Here is a 22,666-nt window from a genome sequence, read left to right as displayed (position 1 = left end):
GAGACAAGACAGTCCCTAGAGAACAATCTCTTTGTTACCGGTCAGACGCTGTATCTAGCGGGATGGTTAATAAATTGGGAAAAGTCTAAACCAGTCCCGTCCCAGGAAATAATTTTCTTGGGCCTCTCCCTAGACACCACTCGTCAGAGGACGTCTCTTACAGATCAAAAAGTGTCTGGAGTGGTAGAAAAAGTCACAAAGTCACATCCGTCTTGTACGATACGAGAAGCTATGAAACTACTAGGGACCTTAACTTCTTGCATCCCTGCAGTAAAGTGGGCTCAGTTCCACTCTCGAACTCTGCAACATTGGGTATTAACCTGCTGGGACAGAAACCAAAATTCACTGGAACAAACAGTTCTGATTCCCTTAGCAGTAAACCAGTCTCTTCAGTGGTGGAAACAAGTAAGTCACCTATGTCAGGGAATTCCATGGAATTCGGAGGAACAGGTGTTTGTCACAACAGACGCAAGTCCTTGGGGTTGGGGAGCGCATTACTCTCATCGCTATTTCCAAGGGGCCTGGGCAGACCACCAAAAAACTTGGTCATCAAACCAGAAGGAATTGATGGCAGTTTGGGAGACAATAAAAGTTGCGAGTCAATACATAAGAGGAAAGGATGTTCAAATAAGATCCGACAATACAACAGTGGTGGCATATTTAAATCATCAAGGTGGAACAAGGAGCCAATGCCTGAGCCAGATAACAGAAAAAAAAAATTCCCGGGCAGAAGAAAATATAAAATCCCTTTCATTAGTCCATTTAAAAGGAAGCTTAAATGTAAAAGCAGACTTCCTAAGCAGGGTCGAGATAAAACAAACAGAATGGAGTTTGAAGGAGTAAGTTTTTCGCCAAATAACAAAAAAGTGGGGGGTTCCCCAGATAGATCTCTTTGCGTCAGCCGCAAACGCAAAGGTGGATCGCTTTCTTTCCCTCAATCCAAAAGACTGAAACGAAGAGATAGATGCCTTATCAATAAAATGGGATTTTCATCTGGCTTATGCCCCCCCCCCCCCCCCTTTGCAACTAATATCTCGAGAAGATACGGCAAGACAGGGCTCACGTTATCCTGATAGCCCCATTATGGCCCAAAAAAATCATGGTTTCCACTGTTAAAGATCATGTCCATTCAAAGTCCGTGGATTCTTCCTTGGGATCAGGATTTGTTGTCGCAGGGACCAGTTCACCATCCCGGGGTGGAAAGGCTGCATTTGGCAGCCTGGAACCTGAAAGGATGATTCTAAAAGCTAGAGGCTTGTCAGATTCAGTCATCAATACTATGACGGGCAGTAGAAAAGAGAACCTCAAAAATCTATGGTAAAGTGTGGAGAACTTTTTAATACCTGGTGTATGAAAGAAAATGTATCCCCTGAAAAATTTTCCGTTCTTTCAGTTCTAGGTTTTTTACAGTCCGGGCTGGAGAAAGGTCTACGTCCCAATACACTAAGGGTTCACGTGTCGGCTCTTAGTGCAGTTTTTGATGAGAAAATTGCCAATCATTCTTGGATTATCAGATTCCTAAAAGGGGCAGACAGACTGAGACCATCGTTGAGATCCACGATTCCCCCCTGGGATCTCAATGTGGTTTTATCAGGCCTAATAGAAAGTCCTTTTGAACCCTTGTCAAATGTCTCAGTAAAATATATAACGCTAAAAACCCTGTTCTTAGTGGCAATTACGTCAGCTCGCAGGGTTAGTGAAATCCAGGCCCTAAAGATTAATGAGCCTTTCTGTATTATTTCTTCAGATAGAATTACGTTTAAATTGGATAACTCCTTCCTTCCCAAAGTTGTGTCTAATTTCCACAGGCAAGAAGAAATATTGGTTCCCTCGTTTTGTGACGACCCAAAAACAGAAGGAGAGGAAAGGTTTCATAAATTGGATGTACGCAGAGCAGTTCTAATATATTTAGAAGCTCCGAAAACCTTCAGAAAGACTGACTCTTTATTTGTTGAATTTGTTGGTACAAATAAGGGACAGAGAGCGACAAAAAATACTGTTTCCAGATGGATTAAAATGGCTATTTCAGAGTCATATAAAGCGCTAGGGAAATCACCTCCTGAAGCCTTTACAGCCCATTCTACAAGATCAGTTTCTGCCTCCTCGGCAAAAAGCTAACGCTTCACTAGAACAGATCTGTAGGGCGGCCACTTGGTCTAGCCCTAATACATTTATCAAACATTACAGAGTCCATGTTAAGGCAGGTCAAGATCTAGCCTTTGGGAGGAAAGTTCTTCAAGCTATAATCCCCCCCTAGTTGTTTAATATGTTATATCTCATGGTATGCAGTCATGGAGGATGAAAGGGGAAAAACCAAATTACGTACCGGTAATTCCCTTTTCATGAATCCTCCATGACGGCATAGGGGTTTCCCACCGAAAAATAAATAAATAAATAATATATATATATATATATATATATATATATATATATATATATTTTATATATATATTTATATATTAGTGTGTGTGTGTGTGTGTGTGTGTATTATATATATATATATATATATATATATATATATATATATATATATATATATATATATATATATATATATATATAGAAAGGAAAGTTCAAGGCAGCACTCCTCAGTATAAGAAGTTAGGGTGCCAGCAGTGGAAACACCTTACCAAGGTGTACAGTGTAGATAAAGAAAGACACCGCGGCACATCCGTTTAGTGAAAAGAGTGAGACCCTTTATTCACCCATGCGACGTTTCGGTCCGCTTGCTGGGACCATTTTCAAGCAATACAATACTGTGAGAATTCTGGGTATTTATGCAGTCATAATCAGTGCACATTCATAATTGACAATTAGCAAAACTTTACAAAAAAACAAAGTATCAATACATATCATAAATATAGAAATGTGTTCAGCCCGGAGGGAAGCAAGAATCAAAACCATAATCGATATATGCAAAACTTCCAGGTACGTATAAATATTAATAATACAGTGAAATACATAAGTGGCAATCACTATTGATTGCCACTTATGTATTTCACTGTATTATTAATATTTATACGTACCTGGAAGTTTTGCATATATCGATTATGGTTTTGATTCTTGCTTCCCTCCGGGCTGAACACATTTCTATATTTATGATATGTATTGATACTTTGTTTTTTGTAAAGTTTTGCTAATTGTCAATTATGAATGTGCACTGATTATGACTGCATAAATACCCAGAATTCTCACAGTATTGTATTGCTTGAAAATGGTCCCAGCAAGCGGACCGAAACGTCGCTTGGGTGAATAAAGGGTCTCACTCTTTTCACTAAACGGATGTGCCGCGGTGTCTTTCTTTCTTTATATATATATATATATATATATATATATATATATATATATATATATATATATATATATATATATATACATATACATATACATATACACAGTGGGGGAAATAATTATTTGACCCCTCACTGATTTTGTAAGTTTGTCCAATGACAAAGAAATGAAAAGTCTCAGAACAGTATCATTTCAATGGTAGGTTTATTGTAACAGTGGCAGATAGCACATCAAAAGGAAAATCGAAAAAATAACTTTAAATAAAAGATAGCAACTGATTTGCATTTCATTGAGTGAAATAAGTATTTGAACCCTCTAACAAAAAAAGACTTAATACTTGGTGGAAAAACCCTTGTTTGCAAGCACAGAGGTCAAACGTTTCTTGTAATTGATGACCAAGTTTGCGCACATTTTAGGAGGAATGTTGGTCCACTCCTCTTTGCAGATCATCTCTAAATCCCTAAGGTTTCGAGGCTGTCTCTGTGCAACTCTGAGCTTGAGCTCCCTCCATAGGTTTTCGATTGGATTAAGGTCCGGAGACTGACTAGGCCACTCCATGACCTTAATGTGCTTCTTCTTGAGCCACTCCTTTGTTGCCTTTGCTGTATGTTTTGGGTCATTGTCGTGCTGGAACACCCATCCACGACCCATTTTCAGTTTCCTGGCAGAGGGAAGGAGGTTGTCGCTCAGGATTTCACGATACATGGCTCCGTCCATTTTCCCGTTTATGCGAATAAGTTGTCCTGTGCCCTTAGCAGAAAAACACCCCCAAAGCAAAATGTTTCCACCCCCATGCTTGACGGTGGGGACGGTGTTTTGGGGGTCATAGGCAGCATTTTTCTTCCTCCAAACACAGCGAGTTGAGTTAATGCCAAAGAGCTCTATTTTGGTCTCATCAGACCACAGCACCTTCTCCCAGTCACTCTCTGAATCATTCAGGTGTTCATTGGCAAACTTCAGACGGGCCTGCACATGTGCCTTCCTGAGCAGGGGGACCTTGCGAGCCCTGCAGGATTTTAATCCATTGCGGTGTAATGTGTTTCCAATGGTTTTCTTGGTGACTGTGGTCCCTGCTAATTTGAGGTCATTAACTAACTCCTCCCGTGTAGTTCTAGGATGCTTTTTCACCTTTCTCAGAACCATTGACACCCCACGAGGTGAGATCTTGCGTGGAGCCCCAGAGCGAGGTCGATTGATGGTCATTTTGTGCTCCTTCCATTTTCGAACAATCGCACCAACAGTTGTCACCTTCTCTCCCAGCTTCTTGCTAATGGTTTTGTAGCCCATTCCAGCCTTGTGCAGGTCTACAATTTTGTCTCTGACATCCTTGGACAGCTCTTTGGTCTTTCCCATGTTGGAGAGTTTGGAGTCTGCTTGATTGATTGATTCTGTGGACAGGTGTCTTTTATACAGGTGACTAGTTAAGACAGGTGTCCTTAATGAGGGTGACTAATTGAGTAGAAGTGTCTAACCACTCTGTGGGAGCCAGAACTCTTAATGGTTGGTAGGGGTTCAAATACTTATTTCACTCAATGAAATGCAAATCAGTTGCTATCTTTTATTTAAAGTTATTTTTTCGATTTTCCTTTTGATGTGCTATCTGCCACTGTTACAATAAACCTACCATTGAAATGATACTGTTCTGAGACTTTTCATTTCTTTGTCATTGGACAAACTTACAAAATCAGTGAGGGGTCAAATAATTATTTCCCCCACTGTATGTATGTATATATATATATATATATATATATATATGTATATATATATATATATGTATATATATACACACATACACACACACACACACACACATATGTGTGTGTATATATATATATATATATATATATGTGTGTGTATATAGTATATATATGTGTGTGTATATAGTATATATATGTGTGTGTATATAGTATATATATGTGTATATGTATATATGTATGTATATATATTAATATATATATTAATATATATATTATATATATTAGTGTGTGTATATATATATATATTAGTGTGTATATGTGTGTGTGTATATATATATATATATATATATGTGTATGTGTATATATATTAATATATTATATATATTAGTGTGTATATGTGTGTATGTATGTATATATATATATATATATATATATATATATATATATATATATATATATATATATATATATATTGCTCAAAAAAATAAAGGGAACACAAAAATAACACATCCTAGATCTGAATTAATTAAATATTCTTCTGAAATACTTTGTTCTTTACATAGTTGAATGTGCTGACAACAAAATCACACAAAAAAAAAAAAATGGAAATCAAATTTTTTAACCCATGGCGGTCTGGATTTGGAGTCACCCTCAAAATTAAAGTGGAAAAACACACTACAGGCTGATCCAACTTTGATGTAATGTCCTTAAAACAAGTCAAAATGAGGCTCAGTAGTGTGTGTGGCCTCCACGTGCCTGTATGACTTCCCTACAACGCCTGTGCATGCTCCTGATGAGGTGGCGGACGGTCTCCTGAGGGATCTCCTCCCAGACCTGGACTAAAGCATCTGCCAACTCCTGGACAGTCTGTTGGTGGATAGAGCGAGACGTGATGTCCCAGATGTGCTCAACTGGATTCAGGTCTGGGGAACGGGCGGGCCAGTCCATAGCATCAATGCCTTTGTCTTGCAGGAACTGCTGACACACTCCAGCCACATGAGGTCTAGCATTGTCTTGCATTAGGAGGAACCCAGGGCCAACCGCACCAGCATATGGTCTCACAAGGGGTCTGAGGATCTCATCTCGGTACCTAATGGCAGTCAGGCTACCTCTGGCGAGCACATGGAGGGCTGTGCGGCCCTCCAAAGAAATGCCACCCCACACCATTACTGACCTAATGCCAAACCGGTCATGCTGGAGGATGTTGCAGACAGCAGAACGTTCTCCACGGCGTCTCCCGACTCTGTCACGTCTGTCACATGTGCTCAGTGTGAACCTGCTTTCATCTGTGAAGAGCACAGGGCGCCAGTGGCGAATTTGCCAATCTTGGTGTTTTCTGGAAAATGCCACACGTCCTGCACGGTGTTGGGCTGTAAGCACAACCCCCACCTGTGGACGTCGGGCCCTCATATCACCCTCATGGAGTCTGTTTCTGACCGTTTGAGCAGACACATGCACATTTGTGGCCTGCTGGAGGTCATTTTGCAGGGCTCTGGCAGTGCTCCTCCTGTTCCTCCTTGCACAAAGGCGGAGGTAGCGGTCCTGCTGCTGGGTTGTTGCCCTCCTACGGCCTCCTCCACGTCTCCTGATGTACTGGCCTGTCTCCTGGTAGCGCCTCCATGCTCTGGACACTACGCTGACAGACACAGCAAACCTTCTTGCCACAGCTCGCATTGATGTGCCATCCTGGATAAGCTGCACTACCTGAGCCACTTGTGTGGGTTGTAGACTCCGTCTCATGCTACCACTAGAGTGAAAGCACCGGCAGCATTCAAAAGTGACCAAAACATCAGCCAGGAAGCATAGGAACTGGTCAGGTCACCACCTGCAGAACCACTCCGTTATTGGGGGTGTCTTGCTAATTGCTATAATTTCCACCTGTTGTCTATCCCATTTGCACAACAGCATGTGAAATTGATTGTCACTCAGTGTTGCTTCCTAAGTGGACAGTTTGATTTCACAGAAGTGTGATTGACTTGGAGTTACATTGTGTTGTTTAAGTGTTCCCTTTATTTTTTTGAGCAGTGTATATATTATATAATATATATATATATATATATATATATATATATATATATATATATATATATATATATATTAGATGATAGGACTACACGTAGGTGATGGTGTGTGTGATGGTGTGCAAAAAAAAGTGAATAAATGAAAAGATTCGAAAGAACACTCTCTAGACTGTCGATCCAGAAAGACACTGAGGAGGAGCCAGAGGAGAGTCAAATTTATACTTCCTGTCCCTACCTGGTTGGAGGCGGGTCATCTCTCATGGTATGCCGTCATGGAGGATTCATGAAAAGGGAATTACCAGTACGTAATTTGGTTTTCTTTTTGAAATGTAAAAACATGGGGTGGAAAGTGGGCGGGGCTTCAGCAAATCAAGCGTGCAATATCTCGGAAACCAGTGCGGCGCAAACGTTTATTTTTGCGGCACAAATGCAGAACAAACGAATGGTGTATTTCTTTTTGAAATTTCAAAACATGTGGTGGAAAATGGGAGGGGTTTCAGCAAATCAAGCGCGCAATATCTCGGACACCAAAGCGGCGCAAACGTTCATTTTTGCAGCACAAATCGGCACAAACGCAGCAAAAACGAATGGTGTTTTTCTTTGACATTTAACCACTTAAGGACCACAGGTTTATACCCCCCTAAAGACCAGGCCCTTTTTTACAAATCGGCACTACACTACTTTCACCGTTTATTGCTCGGTCATGCAACTTACCACCCAAATGAATTTTACCTCCTTTTCTTCTCACTAATAGAGCTTTCATTTGGTGGTATTTCATTGCTGCTGACATTTTTACTTTTTTTGTTGTTAATCGAAATTTAACGATTTTTTTGCAAAAAAATGACATTTTTCACTTTCAGTTGTAAAATTTTGCAAAAAAAACGAGATCCATATATAAATGTTGCTCTAAATTTATTGTTCTACATGTCTTTGATAAAAAAAAAATGTTTGGGTAAAAAAAAAATGGTTTGGGTAAAAGTTATAGCGTTTACAAACTATGGTACAAAAATGTAAATTTCCGCTTTTTGAAGCAGCTCTGACTTTCTGAGCACCTGTCATGTTTCCTGAGGTTTTACAATGCCCAGACAGTACAAACACCACACAAATGACCCCATTTCGGAAAGTAGACACCCTAAGGTATTCGCTGATGGGCATAGTGAGTTCATAGAACTTTTTATTTTTTGTCACAAGTTAGCGGAAAATGATGATTTTTTTATTTATTTATTTTTTTCTTACAAAGTCTCATATTCCACTAACTTGTGACAAAAAATAAAAAGTTCTATGAACTCACTATGCCCATCACGAAATACCTTGGGATCTCTTCTTTCCAAAATGGGGTCACTTGTGGGGTAGTTATACTGCCCTGGCATTCTAGGGGCCCAAATGTGTGGTAAGGAGTTTGAAATCAAATTCTGTAAAAAATGACCAGTGAAATCCGAAAGGTGCTCTTTGGAATATGGGCCCCTTTGCCCACCTAGGCTGCAAAAAAGTGTCACACATCTGGTATCTCTGTATTCAGGAGAAGTTGAGGAATGTGTTTTGGGGTGTCTTTTTACATATACCCATGCTGGGTGAGATAAATATCTTGGTCAAATGCCAACTTTGTATAAAAAAATGGGAAAAGTTGTCTTTTGCCAAGATATTTCTCTCACCTAGCATGGGTATATGTAAAATGACACCCCAAAACACATTCCCCAACTTCTCCTGAGTACGGAGATACCACAGGAAATCTCGGCTCACGCGAGATGACGCCTATTGGCGTTAGCGTAGCCTGGGGGAGCCGCCGCAATGACGCCTTTCGGCGTTAGCGTGGCGGCAAGCGGTTAAGAACATGGGGTGGAAAGTGGGCAGGGCTTCATAAAAATCTAACGCGCAATATCTCAGGAACATTTTTGCGGCACAAACCAGCACAAACGAATGGTGTATTTCTTTTTGAAATTTAAGAACATGGGGTGCCAACTTCACACAGGTTAAGCAATTGTTAATGTCTTGGCGATAATCTCTGCCATTGAAGCATTGGGCCACCAACCTGTAGAGAAGGAGGCATCAGAATGTGTTGAGCCATATCCACACCCTCTGTCGCTGCTGGTATCTCCAGATGAACTCCATGCGGGAGGTTTATCAGTCATGTTGTAGCATGCATGGTTGATTTGTCTTCACAATTGGTGTAAATTGTGTCAAATTTACATAGATGAAAATAAGAAAATGGTGCATGTTGCCTTATGCTTTGGTGCCACTTGGAGGGCATATTGGACCTCATAGCATCTATAGACTGCAAATCCCAGTGTGGTCTGGCCCACTTACCTGCTTTTTTTTTTACCTCTGGCTTAAAGTAGCATACAGGTGACATCTAAATTGGCTTGTTTGGCAACAGCTTTTCCTTCCAATCTCCACATGCACGCGTTATTTGACTGGAAGTACATGTTTTCAATAGGGAAAGGGTCTTGAGGCATGTCCAGACACCTCTGGTTATGGGTCTGAGAATGTGGTGGCACAAAGCTTATTTTTTTTTTTTTTCTTTTAAAATGTGTTTTTATTACAAGAACATTTAAAAACTGTAGTTGGTATTGCTGTAATTGCACCAGTCAAGGTTGGCAACTATCTGAAAAATTCCAGGACAGCCTCAAAATTAGGAGACTTAAAGGAGTTTTCTGGTCTTCTTATAATGATGGCCCATACTTCAGTTTAAGCCATTAATATCTGATTGGTTGGGTAAGGCACCCTGCACCCTCACTGATTCACTTCAGTGGGAACAGCGCTGCAATATATACTGCACCACACAGACCGTATATTGAGGAGGAGAAGACCTCCAAAATATGTACTGCACCACACAGACTGTATATTGGGGAGGAGAAGACCTCCAAAATATGTACTGCACCACATAGACCGTATATAGGGGAGGAGAAGACCTTCAAAATATATATTGCACCACACAGACTGTATATAGGGGAGGAGAAGACCTGCAAAATATATACTGCACCACACAGACTGTGTATATAGGGGAAGAGAAGACCTCCAAAATATATACTGCACCACACAGACTGTATATAGCAGGCATACTCAACCTGCGGCCCTCCAGCTGTTGCAAAACTACAACTCCCCCATTCCCTGACAACCTACAGCTTTCATCCTACAGAAGGGCGTCATGGGAGGGTCACAGGTTAAGCATCCCTGGTATATAGGATAGGGGGAGACCTGACAATATATACTGCACCACACAGACTGTATATAGGGGAGGAGAAGAACTGCAAAATATATACTGCACCACACAGACTGCATATAGGGGAGGAGAAGACCTCCTCCTCCCCTATATACAGTCTGTGTGGTGCAGTATATATTTTGCAGAAGACCTACAAAATACATACTGCATCACACAGACTGTATATAGGGGAGGAGAAGACCTGACAATATATACTGCATCACATAGACTGTATATAGGGGAGGAGGAGAAGACCTGCAAAATATATACTACACCACACAGACTGTATATAGGACAGCGGGAGACCTGACAATATATACTGCACCACAGATGTATTTGGGGAGAAGGCCTGACTATATTTTGTCAATGATTCTCATTCACTTGATGTCTCTTCCTCACAATGTACAGCCACTATGTCAAGACGCTTCTCTAGCGCCCTTACCCCTCCAGCTAAGCTCTGGTTGCCATGTGTATGAAGGGCCAAGGAGTAGCTCTGGTTCCTATGTGTATGACGGGTAAGGACTATACAGTAGCTATAATGTATGCCGGAACCGAGTCATGTTGTGCTTCTGCATGTATAACACGTCAGTGCGCGCCTACACGTTGCCCATTTTAAAAACGGTCAGTACTGTCAAGTAAGACCGAGCGACCGCCCCTGTGACCTCACTATATTACCGTGGTGATTAAGAAATGGTAATATTACCTTTTCTTAATACAGTGGTATATTGTAGATACTAGTATATTGCCCAACCCTAGGACCTGCAAACAAGTGCAGTTTTCAAAACAGATCCACACAAAAAACGATGTGTGTTAATGGCGGTTTTTGGTGCGAATTTGATGCGATTTTGCTTAAGATCTCAGTCTTCTATTGAAAAGGGTGCAATTTCCGCACAGAAGGAAAAAGCAATATGTATGTGATTTATTTTTTTTATTTTATCTTTTTATTCCCCCCCCCCTGGCTTTTCTGGACTTAAATCGATGCTGAAAAACCGTGCATAATCCGCATTGTGTACAGGTATTCTAGAAGGACCAGCAGTAAAAAATTTGCTGTGTGCTTTAGTTTTCTTGACGAGGGAGGCGCTTGTACACAATATTGTGATTTGTATTTGGAGCTATAGACCTGTAATACATACAGGGCCAGATTTATTATTAGCTCAGGTCAAAATAATGGAGTGAAAAAGTCGCAAATTCTTGCGCAGTCGCTAAAACTGTGCAGAAATTTGCGACTTTTATTGGCTCTGCACTATGCTCGCCAGTTTTCTGAAAGTGGGCGTGTTTTCTTATGTAAATGAATCTCTAGACAGATTTACTATTGCTACAAGGAGGACCATGCTTATCTTATGCAACTTTTTTGTAAAGACGTGCGACTTTTGTAAAGCCGCTTACTGAAGGAAAAACTGCTACCGTCAAACCACATTTATCACAGTATTAACCCCTTAGTGACCAAGCCTGTTTGGGCCTTTATGACCAAGCGTTTTTCTTCCTTTTTTTATGGTCTCGTTCCAAGAGCTATAACTTTTTTATTTTTTCATCTATATAGCTTTATGAGGGCTTGTTTTTTACGGGACAAGTTGTAGTTTTTAATGGCGCCATTTTGGGGTACACATAACTTTCTGATTAACTTTTATTAACTCTTTCTGGGAGGGAGATAGGGAAAAATAGCAATACTGCCACTGCGTTTTTACATTATACATTTTTTGGCGTTCATTTTTCGGTACAAATAACATAATATCTTTATTCTCTGGGTCAGTACGATTACAGTGATACTAAATACTTATAATTTTGTTTACGTTTTACTACTTTTTTTGCAATAAAACACCTTTTATTAACCAAAAAAATTATTTTGCATTGCCACTTCACAAGACCCATAACTTTTTTTTTTTTTTTTTTTTTATATGGAATTGTGTGAGGGCTTGATTTTTGAAAGACGACTTGTATTTTTCATTGGCATGATTTTGGAGTAAATGCCGCTTTTTGATCGCTTGTTTTTACGTTTTTTTTCGGTGGAAACTAAGAATAAATTCGAAATTCTGTCTTTTTTTATTTTTTACAGCGTTCACCATAGGGGATAATTTATGTAGTCCCGGTCGTTACGGACGCGGCAATACCAAACATATGGGGGATATTTTCTTTTTGCAATTTTTTTCATTGAAAAGCGTATTTTCAATGGAAAAAAAACCATATTTTTTTATTTTATGGATTTTTTTAAATTTAATAAATGTGTATTTTTTTTCTATTTTTTTTACTACTTAATAGTCCCACAAGGGGACTCTAATATACAGTATTTTGATTGCTTTTAAAATGTAATGCATTATCTCTATAATGCATTGCATTTCAATAGCAATGCTATTCGAACATTGACCAGCAGGCTGCGCCAGAGAGGCACAGCCTGCTGGAAGTAACGGAAGAAAGGCTCGGGCCCTGATCGGAAGCAAGGTAAGCTTCCCAGCACATCAGCACCCCGCGATCGCATTTTCGGGGTGCTGATGGGAGACAGAGGGAGTCCGCTCCCTCTGTCACCACTTTACATGCAGCGGGCTCCATTGCGCCCGGCATGTAAATGGTTAAACAGCCGGATCGGCACTCCTGCCGTTCCGGGCTGTTAGAGCAGGGACCCGGCTCTCATGTGAGAGCCAGGTCCGCGCTCCCCGCTGCACGGGGGAGCCGTGCAGCGCTTAAACTGGGCCGCCGTAAAAACGCGGCATCCCAGCCTAAGGCCCCTTAGTGACCGCCGTAAAAACACGTATGGGTGGTCACTAAGGGGTTAAAGGACTATTAATAAATCTGACTTAGCCAAAAGTGACTTTGGACATATGTAAAAGTGGAGTAAGATGTAAGTGTAATGATAAATCTGGCCCACAGGGCCAGATTTATCATTACTCTGACAGCTCACTCCACTTTCACATATGGCTAAAGTCAGTTTTAGCCAAGTCAGATTTATGATCGGCCCTTTAAGACTGTAATAAATGTAGTTTGCCGGTAGCAGTTTATCCGTCAGTAAGCAGCTTTACAAAACTCGCATGTCTTTACGAAAAAGTCGCATGTTCTATTCAAAAGTCTCATAAGATAAGCATGGTCCTCACTGGAGTAAAATTGCGCATTTTTTTGCGACTTTTTAAATAGTCGCAATAGTAAATCTGTCTAGAGATTTTTACATAAGAAAACACGCCCACTTTCAGAAAACTAGCGAGCATAGTGCAGAGCAGAAAAAAGTAGCACATTTTTGCGCAGTTTTAGTGATTGCGCAAAAATTTGCGCCTTTTTCACGCCATTATTCTGGCCCACAGTCTTTAGGATTTAATATGAATTTCCAGTGTGACCTTAAAAATATCGGAAACATAGTTTTTCCATTCCGGTATGAATAATGTGCTGGGTAATGTCATGATATAAGGCTTTATGCTGTGATCTGGGCTTAGTTGACAGGGAGCCAATAATCTTGTTCTTACTCCATTTAATTTGACCTTTGCTCTGCAACCAGTCAGCATCTTTCAGCAGTATCGATTTCGAATCGACAGTTCAGTGTGGGTCTAATGAAGAACACTAGTATGATGAAAGCAGCGTAGAAGTACCGGCGGTGGGAGGGAATGGCACATTTTCTTCCAGCTGTTGTACATGATCTCGGAGAGTGTCATTGCTAATTGTACATTACCTTACATCTGTACAAATGCCACGTGCCAGCCTAGGAAGAGAACGAGGCTTCTCATTATTTATTAATCGTCTGATCTCTAAATTTAGTTAGTATAGTCATGGCTAACTCGGCATAGAATGTGCCCTAAACATTGAGGTCTCAACTCGTCAAGTCTCCATCGACGCGCTGACTTGTAATACGGGTGGCCGGGCAGGATTCTTTTTCAAAGAGACTAAAACTCTTTTTCCTGTTTCTGTTCAGATAGAGCAAGTGGATCTGGCATAAAGATGTCAGAAAGCAGGAAGCCTGGCGTGGCAGAGATGACCGAGCACTCACTTCCTGATGGCAGCACAACAGGCAACCTGAGCATGGTGGCAGACCATCAAGCTGTGTCCGGGAAGAGCCACACAGAGGGACAGAAGTTCATTACTTGTGAAAGAAGCTTGGAGTCACCCACCCTGTCCACAGGGACAGGAGGCAGGGCTAATCCTGACAGCAGCTTTCCTTCTGGGGATGTCGGGCAGAATAACAACCTCCTGCAACCTGAAGCAACACCACGAGGTAACGTGTCAGAAATAGAAACGCTCTCCAAGGACAGGACAGAAGAACGAGCCGACAACCTGATGGTAGACAAATTAATTACAGCATCTATCGTTCACTCAGATTGTTCATTGGAAACACAGGATGACTGCACTGAAGGGAGTAGTTTCTTAGAATGCACGAGTTTCATCCAGACTGTCCACACTGTAAGCAGCTCAGAAGATGGAGCTACAACGAGGATTATTAATACAGAGAGCCAAGTAGGTGAAACAGAACTTTGCCCGATAGGCAGTGCTAATCAGAAATGCCTGGAAGAACTGAACAAGTCTCAGAGGCAAGCAACAGTTGAGTTTATTGCGAGTCTCCTCAACGGGGACCTGAAAGAAAGTGAGAATTTCCTGGCTCACTTGGACTTCCAGGAGGAGACCTATTCTGAAGATGAAATGTCACCAAGCCCAGGGGAATCTGTCTTGGGGGATAACCTGCTATCACTAGATGAACTAGCAAAGAGGATAGAGATAGAGGAGGTAAGTTGTCATGTTTCATGATGTGTTTATATCTCACTTGTAGTCCTACCAAGCCGTTGTTATGGTAAAGTCACAGCATGTAAAGTACATGCCGTGTTTAGCCCTATATGCAGAGGGGAATGCACCTTACAACAAGAGCCATACCATCGTCCTAAATCAGAATTTCACACTTGCATCCCGTGTAAATCGACAGTACATGAGCATGCATTTCTTCTCACTGTAATTAAGGTTTATCATTTGTCTTGTGAGTAATCTTGAAAGTAGAGCTAATAATGCATACCGTGAGCTTATTCCTCCCTCCCTGAGTGTGCCTGTGTAGTGACGGGGGGGAAGGGGGGAATAGCTGTTTGGCCAACAGCTTTCTAATGTGTACTGCCAACTTTAAAGGGGTATTCCCATCATAGACAAATGGAGGCATATCGCCCCTATTGTCTGATAAGTGCGGGTCTCACCTCTGGGGCCCGCACCTACGCCTAGAACGGAGCGGAGAGAGTGGTGGCTGGAGGACCCCGGGTTTCCCAGCAACCGCTCCCATTCATTTCTATGGGGCCGACTGGCAGCCCCATAGAAATGAATGGAGGGCGGCTGCACATGCGCAGTGTGCCCATCACCTTTCCCCACTCCGTTCTCAGTGTAGGTGCTAGCGATATGCCCCCATATACCCCTTTAACCTCCCAATCCTCCTGTACATATGCATGCTTGACTGGGCTGAGCATGCATATGTAGTGAGTAGAAGAAAGTCACCACCACCAGCAGCAGCTTATCTCCTGAGAACCTAAGGATCGGACCATTGCAGTCCAACTTGCCTGATCCTTATCTCCTCCAACATTAGCCGTCAGGAGACCTCTATACACATATGGGGAGATTTATCAAAACTGATGTAAAGGAAAATTGGCAGCCAATCACACCTCGCCTTTCATTTTCTAAAGGAGCTCTGAAAAATGAAAGATAGAATCTGATTGCTTGTTATGGGCACCTAAGCCCATAAACCTAATATGTTGGCCAGCTTTAAGCTGGACATGCACATTCAATAGCTGGCAGCCGAACCATCATTTGGCCAACAGCTCTCTCTTTGGACTCCCTCACAGCTCCTCCATACACATGTACTTTTGACTCGGCTGAAAGTGTACCTGTTTTCAGTCGGAAGAGGTGAACAAGCTGCTGCCCACACACTTACGGTGGCAGCTTACCTCCCAGAAAAACGGTTCAGGTGAAAATATTAGGCTACTTTCACACTAGCGTTAATATTTTTCGGTATTGAGATCCATCATAGGTTCTCAATACCGGAGGAAAATGCTTCAGTTCAGTCAATGAGGACAAAAGTAACTGAACAGAACAGAATGCTCCAAAATGCGTTCCGTTCTCATACCAGGGAGCAAACCACAGCATGCTGCGGTTTTCTTTCCGTCGTGGGATGCGGAACAAAACTGATCCGTCATGACCCACAATGCAAGTCAATGGGGATGGATCAGTTTTCTCTGCCACAATAGAAAACGGATCTGTCCCCCATTGACTTTTAATGGAGTTCATGACGAATCAGTCTTCGGTATGTTGCAGATAATACAACCGGATCCGTTCATGACAGACACAGTTGGTTGTATTATCAGTAACTGAAGCTGAACCCTGCCGGTTCCAGCAAAAACGCTAGTGTGAAAGTAGCCTTAATTTCACCCGATCCTTCTCTCCCCCCAACATCATCTGTCAGGGAAGAGTCGGGAGCCCCCCATACGCATACCAGTGTATGCCAAACCTGCCGTTCCTGGTGGGACAATACCCTAATGTGCCGGAGGCCTTTAGGCTCAGCTCCTGATAAGTAAAGCAAAATTTAGCGGCTATGCAAATGATATATATAATGTGGTAGAAAATGCTGCTTAACCATACAACTTACCACCCAAATGAATTTTACCTCCTTTTCTTCTCACTAATAGAGATTTCATTTGGTGGTATTTCATTGCTGCTGACATTTTTACTTTTTTTTGTTATTAATCGAAATTTAACAATTTTTTTTAAAAAAATGACATTTTTCACTTTCAGTTGTAATTTTTTTTTTTTAAAAACTACATTTCTATATAAAATTTTCTCTAAATTTATTGTTCTACATGTCTTTGATAAAAAAAAAATTGGGTAAAAAAAATGGTTTGGGTAAAAGTTATAGCGTTTACAAACTATGGTACAAAAATGTGATTTTCCGCATTTTGAAGCAACTCTGACTTTCTGAGCACCTTTCATGTTTCCTGAGGTTCTACAATGGCCAGACAGTACAAACACCCCACAAATGACCCCATTTCGGAAAGTAGACACCCTAAGGTATTCACTGATGGGCATAGTGAGTTCATAGAACTTTTTATTTTTTGCCACAAGTTAGCGGAAAATGATGATTTTTTTTTTTTTTTTCCATGAACTCTCACTATGCCGTCACAAAATACCTTGGGGTGTCTTCTTTCCAAAATGGGGTCACTTGTGAGGTAGTTATACTGCCCTGGCATTTTAGGGGCCCTAATGCGTGAGAAGAAGTCTGGAATCCAAATGTGTAAAAAATGCCCTGTAAAATCCTAAAAGTACTCATTGGAATTTGGGCCCTTTGCCCACCTAGGCTGCAAAAAAGTGTCACACGTGGTATCGCCGTACTCATGAGAAGTAGGGCAATGTGTTTTGGGGTGTATTTTTACATATACCCATGCTGGGTGAGAGAAATATCTCTCTAAAAGTCATCTTTTCCAATTTTTTTATACAAAGTTGTCATTATAGAGAGATATTTCTCTCACCCAGCATGGGTATATGTAAAAAGACACCCCAAAACACATTGCCCAACTTCTCCTGAGTACAGCGATACCACATGTGTGACACTTTTTTGCAGGCTACGTGCGCAAAGGGGCCCAAATTCCAATGAGTATCTTTTAGGAGGGCATTTGGATTCCAGACTTCTTCATACGCTTTAGGGCCCCTAAAATGCCAGGGCAGTATAAATACCCCACATGTGACCCCATTTTGGAAAGAAGACACTCCAAGGTATTCCGTGAGGGGCATGGCGAGTTCATAAAAGTTGGGTTTTTTTGGGTTTATTTCTCACAAAGTCTCCCTTTCCGCTAACTTGTGACAAAAAATAAAATTTTACATGAACTCGTCATGCCCCTCACAAAATACCTTGAGGTATCTTCTTTCCAAAATGGGGTCACATGTGGGGTATTTATACTGCCCTGGCATTTTAGGGGCCCTAAAGCGTGAGAAGAAGTCTGGAATTTTTACGCATTTGGATTCCGTAAGGGGTATGGTGAGTTCATGTGAGATTTTATTTTTTGTCACAAGTTAGTGGAATATGAGACTTTGTAAGAAATAATAAATAAATAAAATATCAATTTCCGCTAACTTGTGCCAAAAAAATGTCTGAATGGAGCCTTACAGGGGGGTGATCAATGACAGGGGGGTGATCAGGGAGTCTATATGGGGTGATCACCCCCCTGTCATTGATCACCCCCCCCCCGTAAGGCTCCATTCAGAGGTCCGTATGTGTTTTGCGGATCCACGGATCCATGGCTCGGATCCGCAAAACACATACGGACGTCTGAATGGAGCCTTACACGGGGGTGATCAGGGAGTCTATATGGGGTGATCACCCCCTGTCATTGATCACACCCCTGTAAGGCTCCATGCAGACGTCCGTATGTGTTTTGCGGATCCGATCCATGGATCTGTAAAACACATACGGACCTCTGAATGGAGCCTTACAGGGGGGTGATCACCCCATATAGACTCCCTGATCACCCCCCTGTCATTGATCACCCCCCTGTAAGGCTCCATGCAGACGTCCGTATGTGTTTTGCGGATCCATGGATCGATGAATCTGTGGATCCACAAAACACATACGGACCTCTGAATGGAGCCTTTCAGGGGGGTGATCAATGACAGGGGGGTGATCACCCCATATAGACTTCCTGATCACACCCCTGTAAGGCTCCATTCAGACGTCCGTATGTGTTTTGCGGATCCGATCCGTGGATCCGGAAAACACATACGGACCTCTGAATGGAGCCAGCCTTACAGGGGGGTGATCAATGACAGGGGGGTGATCAGGGAGTCTATATGGGCTATATGTCATTGATCACCCCCCTGTAAGGCTCCATTCAGACGTCCGTATGTGTTTTGCGGATCCGCGGATCCATGGATCGGATCCGCAAAACACATACGGACTTCTGAATGGAGCCTTACAGGGGGGTGATCAATGACAGGGGGTGATCAATGACAGGGGGTGTTCAGGGAGTCTAATATGGGGTGATCAGGGGTTAGTAGTGTAGTGGTGTTTGGTGCTACTTTTTACAGAGCTGCCTGTGTCCTCTGGTGGTCGATCCAAGCAAAAGGGACCACCAGAGGACCAGGTAGCAGGTATATTAGACGCTGTTATCAAAACAGCGTCTAATATACCTTTTAGGGGTTAAAAAAATTGCATCTACAGCCGCTGGCAGGCTGTAGATCAGCTAGTTTGCCTCCGGTTCCTGTGAACGCGCGCGCCTGTGTGCGCGCGTTCACAGGAAATCTCGCGTCTCGCGAGAGGACGCGCCGGTGCATCCACCCAGAATAACAGGGCCGCCGCATAGACGCAATCCTGCGTACGGCGGTCCTGTAGTGGTTAAAGGTTACCATACACTTGGAGAGGTTGTAAGTACAGTAAATTGTCTTGGAGAAGGTAATACTGTGTCCTTGCAGTAAAAGATGTTGTCCTTGTTCAGAACTCCTTAAAAGATGGCCTACTCTCTCAGGATGGCCTCCTAACTTGGCCAAGTTCACACTTTTTATTTGGTCAGTTATTTCCTTCAGTTATTGTGATCCAAAACCAGGTGTGGGTCAAAAAGACAGAAGAGGAGCAAAGCTTTCCATAATACCTTCTCTATTGCTGTTTTCACACCTAAACTCCGGAATATTTCCAGATTACCAGGTCCAGAGATTTACCAGAGTTACATGTAGCCATCACCCCAGAGATGTTCCATGTCGGGTGCGTTCTCACCATAGAGGAAATGTTCCAGGTGCCTAGACAAGGGGCAGGAATGTTGGTCATGGCCATAGTGATTTTCTGGAACATTTGCTGCAGTTTTCTCACATGCGCTCACTCGGACTTAACCCGGAGTTAGTATTAGGGCTCTGGGAAGAAAAAGTCTGGGTAAAGTCCGGGACTGATATTGCGGATGTGCGCATTCACACATACAGCCCCTCCGCGTAAACTCCAGAAAATGTCAGGATTCCACTGTAAGTGTGAATGGGGCTTAAGTAGGCTTCACTGCTGGTTTTTGATCACAATAACTGCTGGAAATAACTGACCAAATAACTCGTGTGAACCAAGCCTAAGGCTGTTCAGATATGTCCCCATCTAAGCAAAAATACAGCTGTAATTCCAGATCACTTCCGAATTGCTATACAGATAAGGATATCGGCCTCCGTTATCGTGGACTTGTGGCAGGAAGTCAGGGAAACGTGGACCTCTTTTGAACCAAGTTCCCTTAAAGGGGTTGTGTAAGTTCAATAAAAACTCAGGCTGCCTGTGTAAATATGCGAAAATAACAAAATTGGGCTACTTTCACACTCGCGTTTTGTGCGGATCCCTTTATTATTATTTTTAACATAGCCAATTCATTGAAAGTCAATGGAGGACGGATCCGTTTTCTATTGTGCCAGATTGTGTCAGTGAAAACTGATCCGTTCCCATTGACTTACATTGTGTGCCAGGACAGATCCGTTTGGTTCAGTTTCATCAGACGGACACCAAATCGCTGCAAGCAGCGTTTTGGTGTCCGCCTCCAAAGCGGATGGAGAAGGAACGGAGGCAAACTCATGCATTCTGAGCGGATCCTTATCCATTCAGAATGCATTGGGGCAAAACTGATCCGTTTTAGACCGCTTGTGAGAGCCCTGAACGGATCTCACAAAGGGAAAGCCAAAACGCCAGTGTGAAAGTAGACTAAGTGATACTTGCCACATTTCTCACCCGCCAATGAGCTGTTTGTTTTCTTGTAACATCCAGTAGACCGCAGAGGGCAGTGATCAGCTGCAGGTGACTTGTATGTACAGAATGTCACTATTACAACCAGTTGGTGACATCAGTAGCGAGGATTGAAGCGCAGCGCTGGAAGTGTCGGTAAATATCGCTTCGTTTGTTATTCTAACATAGGCATCACCAGCTGTTCTGAAACTACAACTCCCAGAATGCTCCATTCACTTCTATGGGAGTTAAAAGAACAGCCGAGCATGTTGCATTCTGGGAGTTGTAGTTTCACAGTAGCTGGAGCACCGAAGGTTGCTGATCCCTGTTGTAGCACATTTACAGGGGCTGTCCAAGTTCTAATTAGAACTCTGACAATCCCCGATAAAACAATCGGTACAAGTGATCTGTGCTGACAAATTGTGGCCAGGGATCTGATGGATGTTTCCATCTGAAGAACTTCGTTATTTACATGACGTGTGCTGCAGGTTTTTAAGGTAAAGGTGTTTTTTTTTTTGTTTAGAAGAAAAAAAACTTAGTGAAAAAGTAACCTGTGAGGCAGCCACGTATGGTGCTGAGGTTTACATGTATACTACTATTTTGAGATAACAGGGAAAGAGGAAGGGCCTAGGGGAATAGAGGCCGGGCCCTCATGTTTCAGGTGTATTTGGTTTCCCATGTGCTTTTTTTCTCCCCACTTGGGTGATCTAGGGTTAAATACTTGCAGAAACAATAAAAATTAGGAGTAAGTTTTGTACTTTTTTTTTATGATACATAGCTGTGTACAGAGACACATGACTAGTGACAAAGGTGGAAAACCGTCTGCTGCTGTGAAGTCTGACATTGAGGAGTGTAGCTAGTAGACATGCATGGAAAACAACCCAATATGAAGGCATATCGCCTAACCAGCTTCACCTTACCCCTATGTTCCCCCACCATTTACCTGACTGCAGCTGTGGCATACCGGGATACCCACGACTGGCCTAGGCGGTATAAAGACCACCCCACGACTGGCCTAGGCGGTATAAAGACCACCCCACGACTGGCCTAGGCGGTATAAAGACCACCCCACAACTGGCCTAGGCGGTATAAAGACCACCCCACGACTGGCCTCGGCGGTATAAAGACCACCCCACGACTGGTCTCGGCGGTATAAAGACCACCCCACGGACGCCATTAGTTTGTTGCACCAGTCACATGGGTGTACGTGATGTAGCAGGCTGGTTTTAAATCTGTAGAGAAACAGATGGGCGCACCATAGGGTAATTCTGTGGGTGTATAATGGTGAACAAAAAGAATTGGCAAGGCTCACCTTGTGTGGTTGTGCGGATATAGGCACAACACTATTGTAGGTATTTTCAAACAAGCCTGGACGTCTGGATATGGCGGTCTGCAGCCTCGGGACCACGAGGGATCTTCAAAAGGAGAAGCCTGGAGCCCCCAAGAAGATAGTAGTGCAAGAAAACAAAACACGTCCCACGGCGCGAATTACCGTCTACCAGTCACCAGGGTCAAGAAGGAATCTTTTAATGCAGCAATACAACGCGTTTCGGGGAATCACTCCCCTTCATCAGGTACAAAAGAGCTGCACAAGTGTAACAGCACAAAGCTACACACATTTATACATACAAACATACCGCCTTAAGGAGGTCACAAGGTCAGAAGGGAGGAGTTTTGGATATTGTCTAGATGAACAATGACACATATAATGTGCATATTGGCAGGTTCTCATAATAGACCGCCGATGTGCACATTCCAACCACATCTATGCTGTATGAAGCAGAAAAACGCATTA

At 42.5% G+C, this 22,666-nt stretch overlaps 1 protein-coding gene across 1 annotated transcript in view; it reads left to right on the top strand.

The window, feature by feature from the left end:
• The window catches only part of CNST (consortin, connexin sorting protein), a 176,478-nt gene that overhangs the window by 115,994 nt on the left and 37,818 nt on the right, over nt 1-22,666 (top strand). Inside the window, exon 9 of the mRNA XM_040429319.1 lies at nt 14,098-14,903. Within this exon, the coding sequence (XP_040285253.1) occupies nt 14,098-14,903 (806 nt within the window). The remainder of the gene's footprint in view (nt 1-14,097; nt 14,904-22,666) is intronic.

Source organism: Bufo bufo, chromosome 4, assembly GCF_905171765.1.
Source record: "Bufo bufo chromosome 4, aBufBuf1.1, whole genome shotgun sequence".
Lineage (NCBI taxonomy): Eukaryota > Metazoa > Chordata > Amphibia > Anura > Bufonidae > Bufo > Bufo bufo.
This window is presented reverse-complemented; position numbering and strand designations above follow the sequence as displayed.